The following is a 10,339-nucleotide window of genomic DNA, read 5'->3' as shown; positions in this document are numbered from 1 at the left end:
TATCAAAGCTTGCATAAAATGTCAAATTAATTGAGTTTGTCCAGTACAGAGGAATCGTTAGCCTTGCGGGGCCCGACAGCTATTTTGTTCATTTATACAACGGATGAACGTGTTATCACTGTCCTAATAGCAGAACCAAATGACCTGGATTGCAGTTGAAATTCCATTAAAAGTACGTGGCGCAAGAGATCAAAGCCGTTCTCCCTTCGAGATGCTGCGCAGATTATTATATCAATTGTGAAGATTCCTGGAGACCTGCGATGACCTATGCATGCTATCCTGAACAAGCAAGCTTTACATCATTACAAAAGAAGACATTCATATTTACAGTAACCTCCAAATGTGGCCATGGATGTCTTACACATTTTAAGGTTGAATGTTACATTAGTTTGCAAGATAAACTTTACTTTAGGCTATTTACTGTACTACAAAGGTTATATTGAATTGTGTTTAGTTGACAATGCAACCAAATATCAACAGATCAACATTTAAAGGAGATGCATCTACTGCTTGGACAGTTCCGTCTGAGCCACTGACTTAAATTTAAAGTCTGGCTTTGATTCCAGTTGGTTTACAAATGAGTTAATCATTGATATGTTGGATACATCTCAACCAGAAATATAAATCAAATAATAGGACTAAATCAAATCAAACGTTGAATCAACTTTAAATGAACTTTGATTTGATTGAGTCCTATTCTTTCACTTAGATTTTGGGTTGAGATGTGAATCCAACTACTTAACTTTAACACGTATTAAACTATTTCATTCATTTATAGATCAACTGGATATCAGTAAATATCGATATTCATCTTAATTAACTGGAGATCAAATCCAATGTATTTTCCACCTCGAGTCCACGTCACAATACGTTGAGACAACGTTGATTCAACCACTTTGTGCCCAGTGGGAAATAATAATCACTTGGACACATCACAACTGGTGGGAGGATGTGCCGAGAAAGAGAAGAGCCGATTAGCCGACAAGTTCCAGGCCATGGTGACATCCGTTTCTCACTAACCATAAGTACACCTCCAGACAGAAAAATTGATTGATGAATATAAATATACATACCTTCCAAGAGTACTGGACCCTGGGGATGGTTAAACTCCCAGGTAGCCTGCCAGGTGAAAGGGTGAAGGAGATGTTGGTTGCGCAATCGGCCTCATACAACCTCACAATGCAAGACCACATAGTGTGCAGCACTACAGATGGTGCATCAGTTAAGGTGAAGTATGGGAAACTTGTCGTTCCAGAGCTACAGCTGTGCTACTGTGACAGACTGTAATATACTGCCCTCAAACTCAACCCCTGGCCCCAAGTGACAGTGATGATAAGAATGATGCAGATTATGAAGAGGAAGATGGGGAGTGTGAGGAACATACGAGCTCAGAGGGGAGCTGCCCAGCACAGTGGAGAAAGTTAGGAGGATTGCACGTCACTTTCGCAAATAAGGGGGTTAGCGATGACAAGCTACAGGGGAACGTGAAGGAAGAAATCGAGAAAAGAGACAAAAAATTCAACTGGATTGCCGGAACAGTCCGGCAGATATGGTGGAGATGTATGTGAGGTGGCACAGGGCTGTGAACAAGCCCTGACCGACGCACAACTGAAGCTGCTGATCGAACTCTGTACTTGTCTTGCCAGGTTCGTGGAGAGGAAGCAGAAGAACTTAATGTCCTTCTTTAGGTGTGGTGACATACTATTTCTCTTTTATTATAAGGTCTATTAGGCTAATAATATAAATTAAATTGTCTTTTATGTTTTATATGTTTTTTATGCAAAATGGGTTAAGCTACGTGGCTGTTTTAAAAAAAATTCAAATTAATTTATCTTTTCATTTTCATACCCATAGGTACTGTACCTCCTGAATCCCGGAGCGCTGAGGTGAGAGAGAGAACAAAAAAGGAAACCGATTTGCTGAAGATCTTGTCTAAGGAATTCTCCCTGCTCGAAACAACCAACAACAGGTCAAAATACATCCAGTTCCTGTTTGAGAGGCTCGCTACAACCCAGGTCACCTCCGTGGAGGCCGTGAGAATTAAGGCTCACGTTATTCTACATTTGTTTGTTTTTATTTGTGGTCTTGCGAATCAGTCAGCTACAGTTACATTTAATTTGATTACGTTGTGTAGCCAGAAGGCTTATGTTTCATTTATGTTATGCTATTGTGATGTGGTTCTCTTGGCGGTGGAGGTTTCAGTGAGGAGGCAGCAAGATGGTGACAGTGCAATGCCCAAGGTGAGATGTTTATTTACAGTGAAGTAGGGAAATAAGTCAAAGCAAAACAATAAACAAGACAATGGACAGACCGGCACATAGACAAGACACCTCTCTCATCGTTGTATCTGTAAAGACCTACAGTGTCACTTTTAGTTTCTGGTCCAAGCTACGAGATCGGCCGCCAAAGTTCAAATACAGTATACCCTGCCAGATGATTCTGCAGGCCCTATTAAGGAAAGACTTAGTCCTCCTCTACTCTCAGCGAAGATGATTCATTTTACATAAGGGAAGTATTGTACAGAAGTTATTAAGCAGATGGTGGCCTGTGAAATGTCAAAAGTAGGCTGCATTTAGCTATAGGTACAGAAAGCTACTCTGAAAATATAGTTGACCAAGCTACCAATTACTTCACACTGGAAGAAGTTAACCAACACTACAGCTACCCTGAAGAAAGTTACTTTGAAAAGTAGTTCACTACATTCACCCTACTTTTTGATTAATGATCATATCTAAATCTGAAATGACATAGACTACATATTGTAAGTCAGATGTTAATTTATCCTATTAAACCAAAACTATGTTTTGAGTGAGAATTACACAGGTCTGATACTGAAAAAGAAGGGACATTCTTGCCTACTTCACCAGTAATTTAATTTAGCAAAAAACTAGCGTGTAATTCCAATAGTTAGCTACACTGCTACATGGCAAAGAAGTAATTAACTACTGAAAACACTACCAAGATTGGAATTTGGTTAAACTACCACCAAGCTACTGCAAAACGTTGTTAAATTACTAGTTGAACAACATGTAGTTCACTACTCCCCAATACTGTTACAGGTATAACTGCACAGATTCATGTGACTTCAGCAAAGACTACATTCACATGCATTTAAGACAATAACTACTATTTATGTTAATAGCCAATTGTTCAAAACGTGTCTTTCTTTCAGTTGGTTTCCTTGTACTTTGCTGGTTTTGACAAAGCAGAGGAAGAAAGGGCCACACTATCCTCCCATCATTCCAGCACCTTTCATCCGCAGGGCCTTTTTGTTGTTGTTGATCTGTGGTACAGATAGCATTGAGAGAAGCATTCGATTGAAATGCAAAAGAAATGCAATTTCCTGAAGCTAAAAAAGCCCCTTCAATAATATGAAGCAGTGTCTTGGAGATGCACATGTAGATGCCTTATTGTTAAGGCAAGCATTTCGTGCCTAATCCTCGTTCTAATGCTTCTTCTGTCAAGCAATTACAATGGCTGTTGAGTACAAAGGGAAAGACTTCCCTGCGTCACGCACAGCGATCCGCTCTGAAGACGGCGAATGTTCACTCCGAGTGCCCTGCCCACACCACTCAGATCAAAGCCCCGATAGGTCGCTGGCACATTCTGTAAAATATTTGCTTGATAAAAGCTGGCAGATTTGCCATATAACAATATAATAAGAAAAATACCCACATAAGGAAGTGGTAAGCCCCTCTCTTCCAGCTCGGACTCCTCTGGATGCAAAAGGCAATATCTTAACATGATGAAGTAGGTCATGAAAATGGAAGACAGATGTGATATATTTCCTTGAGTTCTGGACACAGGGAATCCACGACTTAATGTTTAATGCCATGATAAAAATGTGCATTTATTGATCTAGAAGCATGAAATCAGATCGCATGAGATGTGCTCCTCGGTGATGGAAGTTCAGACCTTTTTTATTTGAAAGTTTAAAGTGTCGTTGTGGTCCTCTTGCATGGCTGGAATTGAAGGCTAACATATTGGTATGCATACAAAAGGTCCCATTTGGCAGCAGCGAACAGTCAATTTATTCTTAAAAATTACAAAGAGAATCAGTACCGGTTGAGCACTCATAGTAAGTGGCTTATATTGTATTTACTCTTATTGGCTATTGACCATAACATCCTTATGTCATTACCGAATGCAATCTGTCATCCTCTGTAATCAAGTTGTAATGCTTTGCTAATAATCCCAGGATTAATAATGGAGTTATCAGTGGTACATAAACACCTGTTGTAACGACTCTCATCGTAGGTGGAAGAAGGAGAGGACCAAAGCGCAGCGTGGTTAGTGTTCATCTTATTTAATAATAATCAAAACTGAACAACAAAAAAACAACCGAAACAGTTCTGTCTGGTGCAAACACACAAAGACTGAAAATAACCACCCACAAAACACAATAGAAAACAGGCTAACTAAATATGGTTCTCAATCAGGGACAACGATTGTCAGCTGCCTCTGATTGAGAACCATATCAGGCCAAACACAGAAATAGAAAATCATAGAAAAACGAACATAGACAACCCACCCAACTCACGCCCTGACCATACTAAAAACAAAAGACAAAACAAAGGAACTAAGGTCAGAACGTGACACCTGTAGTGTAGGTACTGTAGGTAGGCTATGGGGGCAATGAGGACATATTGTGATGTGGAGATATTGTGTGTGAATACCTTTTTCATGTGTGCCTGTTCCTCTCATCTCAGAACTATTACCTCGCTTTTTGGCAGCGAGGAAATGGATTAACACGGTTGAATTAATTTTGAGCATTAGCTACAATAGAACTGGCATAGCGCAGCGTAGGCTTCCACTCCAACTGCAGTCACCACACATGCACATAATGTATTTGAACTGCCTGTGCATTTATAGAATGGTGTCGAAGTCAACCATATCATATGGTTAGCATCGCAAAGGGGCAGGAACAACCATGCTTGTTAAACCAAATGGTAAGAAATAAGAGCACTTCATTGAGTTGGTGCGTGCTTCCACGGCCCAGCTATCTGACATGTTTGATCATGATTTGTCACGATAAGAGAAGCACACCTGTGTTGGTAGAATTTGATCCAAAATGGAATGGACAATGGCAATGGGCTTCGCACATCACATTCTGAATCAGTAAGGAACCCTGGACACCATGGGGTGTTCACATCATGGGAGCGGACCAGACGCACATATGTGGGAAACATCACAAGGGTTACTGGGTAGAGCCTTCTGCTCGTCAGGTCCGAGGTATGGGGAGGGGGAGGAGCGGGCGAGACATGCAGGCCAGATGTAGACACTGTGTTACCCTTCCCTTCCATATGGGAATATTTACATCCCCTTTGTGTTGTACATAGATGAAAGCAGGAGGTCCATTTGAGTAGATTTTATGACACATTTTCAGCAAATTTGCAGCGGAACTTTAAATGCCTTGTAAAACCCGTTCCATAGTCTGCAAGACCACCCCATTAAGTCTGATACCCTTTGTGAATGAGGCAAATATGAGTATGGACTGTATATACTGTATCAGTATATTCAGTAGAAGGAAGTCATGGGAAATGTGTTTCTGAGGCTAAGTATTACATGCTAAAGTAAATGTAAAATAAACTCTTCAAAACGGCCCCCCAAAACACTCAGGCAGATGATGAAAGCAGAACACCATTATTTTATTGTGGAAAAAAAGAAACATTGGGAAAGTCTATTCTGGCACATGTTTTTTTTTATATTACAAAAAAGCAAAGGCTACAAATCTTGATAATTTATACAAATACAACTTTCCAAAAATATAACTTTAGAAACTCTGAGTGCTCTGTGAGCATGAGTCTGCAATACAACCCACCGCTTGAAATCCCTGAGCAGAGACACAGAATGAAACACTTATTTCCATCTTCAGACACACACTCTCGTTTGTTCATCAACACTTTATACACAAGACAAATTAGCACAACTTGTGATGGGGGGGGATGGTGGTGTTGGGGAGAAGGTGTGAGGGTAGAATACTTCATGGTGATAACCGAGCTCAACACTTCATTTTATCAGACAGATAGACATGGTGATCATAGCCAAATACACCACAGTGTTGATGCAGTCGAGACAAACACAAGCGTTACGACAGTAAGAACCAGTAGAGCTATCGAGCTCCAGCCGGACAGACAGACTGACGTGCTGTGCTTTCAAAAGACTGACAGACAGACATGAGAACAGAGGTTACGTACAGAGTGGAACAAGGCTCATACATGCTTCAAAAAGAACAAGGCGACTATCATACTACTAACTCCATAAAGCACTGGATATGACCTCTGAGGATGGGGTCACTGTGTCGGGAAGGGGACAGCACAAGAAAATGCAATGTTTAAATACTTTTGGCTTTTTGCTAGTCATTTCAATTATCATGAACATTGTTTTCTTTGTGTCAAGTGCAATATTTGAGCGAAATTAAGATACTTCTGTTCGAAATTTGGAGTCAAATGGTTGTGTTTTTTCAGCCAGAATCGCAAGGAAAAGTCTTCTAGACAAACGTGTACAGGTATATCACATTTCATAAAGTGAAATGGATCAATACTTATCTTACTAATCTTATCTTCAACATACACTTGGAAATGTAACACAGTGCCTGCTGGTTTATATGCCAAGATAACACAAAGAAATAACTTACACATATTCAACTGGTGGCTGTGGGCTTCTTTACAATAAACATAAATGTCATAGCGGGATTATCTGTTTCTCCAAAATAAAGTTTCTTCCAAGTTGGAGATACAGTTTATAAACGGTGGTAAAAAATGTTTTATGACAACAACCAAGTAGATGTAAATTACACAGAATATATACAATATTGACATTTAAGACTGAAAAGAGTGAGAGAACATGATGTTTTGATGCTAGGAAAAATGATTCATATCTTACAGATACTGAACTTGCTGGGTGGGCACTGACCTTCCCTTGCAAGTCAGACTATTGTCTATTATACTGTATGTCAGTTTCTACTGTATATATTCAAATCCATATATACATACAAGTAAAAGAAAAGGAACATTTTCAAACAAAGCAATATTGCATTAGAAGATTCCCTCAGACAAACTATGGCTGTGCATTGTTATGTAATGGAGTGCATCGGTTTGACGGCTACTTGGTTGTAAGATTTCAGACATCAACGATGACTTCCAACTGTCCTCTTATCATGTCTTGTATTGCGAAGGAAGGGGAAGCCTTCAGTTCTCTGCTGCTGTCCAAACCTCCAACTAGCATGTCAGCTGATGGGGGGGCTAATGTTAGTACCATGGGAAGGTAATTTGCCATTTCCTTTCAAAACACATTAGCTACCTTCCTCGAAGTAAATTATCCAAGGAGACATGAGTTGCCTAGACCAGAGTCATATATTCATCTTAGTATATGGCTCTGACCTACACAGGAGCCATGCTATGTCACTCTATGAAACAACAAGCCTAGAGAAGCAATTTGAAATGCACTGCTACATTTACATGGAATAGTGTTGCGCCTTCAGATAGTAAGGCATAATAGAGTTAGCAAATAATGACAGAAACTCCAGCTCAAATTCATTTCACCTTTCCTTCAAACTATCTTATTGGTATTTTCTTTCACAACTAACACTGTCATCTGGCAAATGATATTCTCTGGATTCATATGTTTCAGGGTGGGAAGTCCTCAGAGCGCTCCTTGACTGTACCCTGAGGGCACATGTTCCATTTATACGGTATCTGTTTTCTCTGGTGGAAGTGTTATTTATAAGACCATGTCGATCAGCGGGTTACTTTTTTGAATCCCTCAACGATGCTCAACAATCTGCTACATCTCTTTGCAGGAGCTGTAGGTCTCAATGTCCAACAACATGTTAAATCAGTGAAATCTCATAAACAATCACAATGAATGATTCGTCAGTCCTGGCCACCACTAGTTGTGTTCAATTTGAGAATGTATTGTTAAAGCTGTTATCTCCTATATCATGCCATGAGTTTCACTGATGTGCACAGAAGCCAATGAACACAACTTTCATTAGACCAGAAACTTAATTCGGCGGTGAGAAAAAAACGTAACTTCTACTGCAGTGTTCCTGCTTCGGAGGGCAGCGCCTTGGGACTCTGCCCCAGGACAAACGTTGTCCTACATGATCCTATAAGCATCTATAACTAATTAAATTCCTAATTAATCACAAGACTTCAAGTATGAACCTATGGCCCACTTCAAATTAAGTGCTCTGGTAGAGATTCACAGACCCTGGGAGAGCACACATTTTGGACAAAGTTCCAGGAAGACATTATTCAAACGTAGTGCTCCTCACAACGGACAGCCTCCCAGGGAAGCTACTCCTGGCCTGAGGAGTAGTGAAGAGTCACAAGGAGCGTTCTGCAGTCTTGTGCCTTTTTCTGCTGTCCTCCTCCATCCTCACTACCCCAGTTTCTCCTCCAAGGGAGCAGCGGGCCACTTCTTCCCCAGGCCTGCTGCACAGATGGCTGACAGGCTGGTGAGTTAACTCACGGCCCCATTGTCCTCAGGCCCTGTTTCTCCATTATGTTCCACAGTTTACGCAGATTCGACTGGGTGATGGTGTCGTCTGGCTTCAGCTGCAACGCTCGCAGGTAGTTGGTCTCCGCCTCCTGCAGCTTCCCGTTGAGATGGAGAATGGCCCCCAGGTTCATCAGGGCTGCTGGATACTGGAACACAAGAGCAGGACAGAACAGTTCAGTCATTCTCAGAAGCACGTCTCACAGAAGGCTACACTGCTAAAAAATGGTGCCTTTTGGTTCTTTACAGCACCATTTCATCTAGCAGTATAGCAAAATCATTGGTTAGACGTCACTCTGAATGGTCTCTTCAGTAATAGCAGACACTGTAACAGTCAGAGATGGATATGCAAGAGAATGAGAGGAGAGCGGAGTAGAGTGTCGAGAGCAGAGTCAGGCCTAGTGAGACAGTAGCAGAAGAGGCAGGAGAGTAACCGTCTCATACAGTACTATTCAGTCAGTGCCAGAGCTGTTAGCACATTAAAACACTTATGTCCTCTGGTTAGACTGAGGAATACATTGCAAAGCACAGCTAGAACATTACGTCATTCCGAGGCTGAGAACCATATAAAGAATAATACAAAAAGAAAATTAGACAAGTTATGTCATTATCTACACTGAACAAAAACATAAACGCAACATGCAACAATTTCTAAGTTTATACTGAGTTACAGTTCATATAAGGAAATCAGTCCATTTAAATAAATAAATTAGGCCTCAGTCTACAGATTTCATGACTGGGATTAAAGATATGCATCTGTTGGTCACAGATACCTTAAAAAAAGGTGGATCAGAAAACCAGTCAGTGTCTGGTGTGATAATCATTTGACTCATGCAGCGTGACAGATATCCTTCACATAGAGTTGATCAGGCTGTTGATTGTGGCCTGTAGAATGTTGTCCCACTCCTCTTCAATGGCTGTGCAAATTTGCTGGATATTGGCAAGAGCTAGAACATACTATTGTACACTTCAATCCACAGCATCCCAAACATGCTCAATGGGTGACATGTCTGGTGAGTATGCAGGCCATGTAAGAACTGGGCCACTTTTAAGCTTCCAGAAATTGTATACAGATCCATGCATGGGACCGTGCATTATTATGCTGAAACATCCATTTTCGTATTTTTTAAAAACCTTTATTTAACTAGGCAAATCAGTTAAGAACACAATTAAATCACCCAACCTCAACCCAATTGAGATGGTTTGGGATGAGTGAACTCCTTCAAGACTGTTGGAAAAGCATTCCAGGTGAAGCTGGTTGAGAGAATGCCAAGGGTGGCTACTTTGAAGAATCTAGAATCTAAAATATATTTGGATTTGCTTGACACTTTTTTGGTTACTTCATGATTCCATATGTGTTATTTCATAGTTTTGACGTCTTCACTATTATTCTGCAATGTAGAAAAGAGTACAAATAAGAAAAACCCTGGAATGAGAAGGTGTGTCCAAACTTTTGACTGATACTGTACTTCATGTATGAATCTAGACGGCCCGAAACATTTTTTTTTTAAAGGAAAGTACTTCTCAAAAGAGGTGGCATGACAGTCTAACACTAACAAGTTCAGAGAATATTGATAGGACATTGATGAAAGTTGAAAAAAGTAACATTTTTAATCACATTGAAGCTTGTTTGACTAGAATGGAGTCATTCTCTACTTCTATTCACACACTGAGAAGAAATGAAGGCTTTTATAAACTTTTCTGGAAATTTGTGAAAATGTGAAACCTTGACATAAACACATGGTGTTTCATGAGGCAAAGACCTATGGGTCATAATTACTTCTTTTTTATTATTATTATTATTATTATTATTTCAAAAATAAATATTTATAGAATA

At 40.2% G+C, this 10,339-nt stretch overlaps 1 protein-coding gene across 1 annotated transcript in view; it reads right to left on the bottom strand.

Annotated features, from left to right (window-relative positions):
- Positions 1-5,627: 5,627 nt before the first annotated feature.
- Positions 5,628-10,339, bottom strand: part of tmtc2b (transmembrane O-mannosyltransferase targeting cadherins 2b) — a 187,905-nt gene continuing 183,193 nt past the window's right edge. The window contains exon 12 of the mRNA XM_046310879.1: positions 5,628-8,651. Within this exon, the coding sequence (XP_046166835.1) occupies positions 8,472-8,651 (180 nt within the window). The 3' untranslated portion in view covers positions 5,628-8,471. The remainder of the gene's footprint in view (positions 8,652-10,339) is intronic.

Source organism: Oncorhynchus gorbuscha, linkage group LG02, assembly GCF_021184085.1.
Source record: "Oncorhynchus gorbuscha isolate QuinsamMale2020 ecotype Even-year linkage group LG02, OgorEven_v1.0, whole genome shotgun sequence".
Classification (NCBI taxonomy): Eukaryota; Metazoa; Chordata; class Actinopteri; order Salmoniformes; family Salmonidae; genus Oncorhynchus; species Oncorhynchus gorbuscha.
The sequence above is the reverse complement of the archived record's forward strand: the minus strand, read 5'-3'. Positions and strand labels throughout refer to the sequence as shown.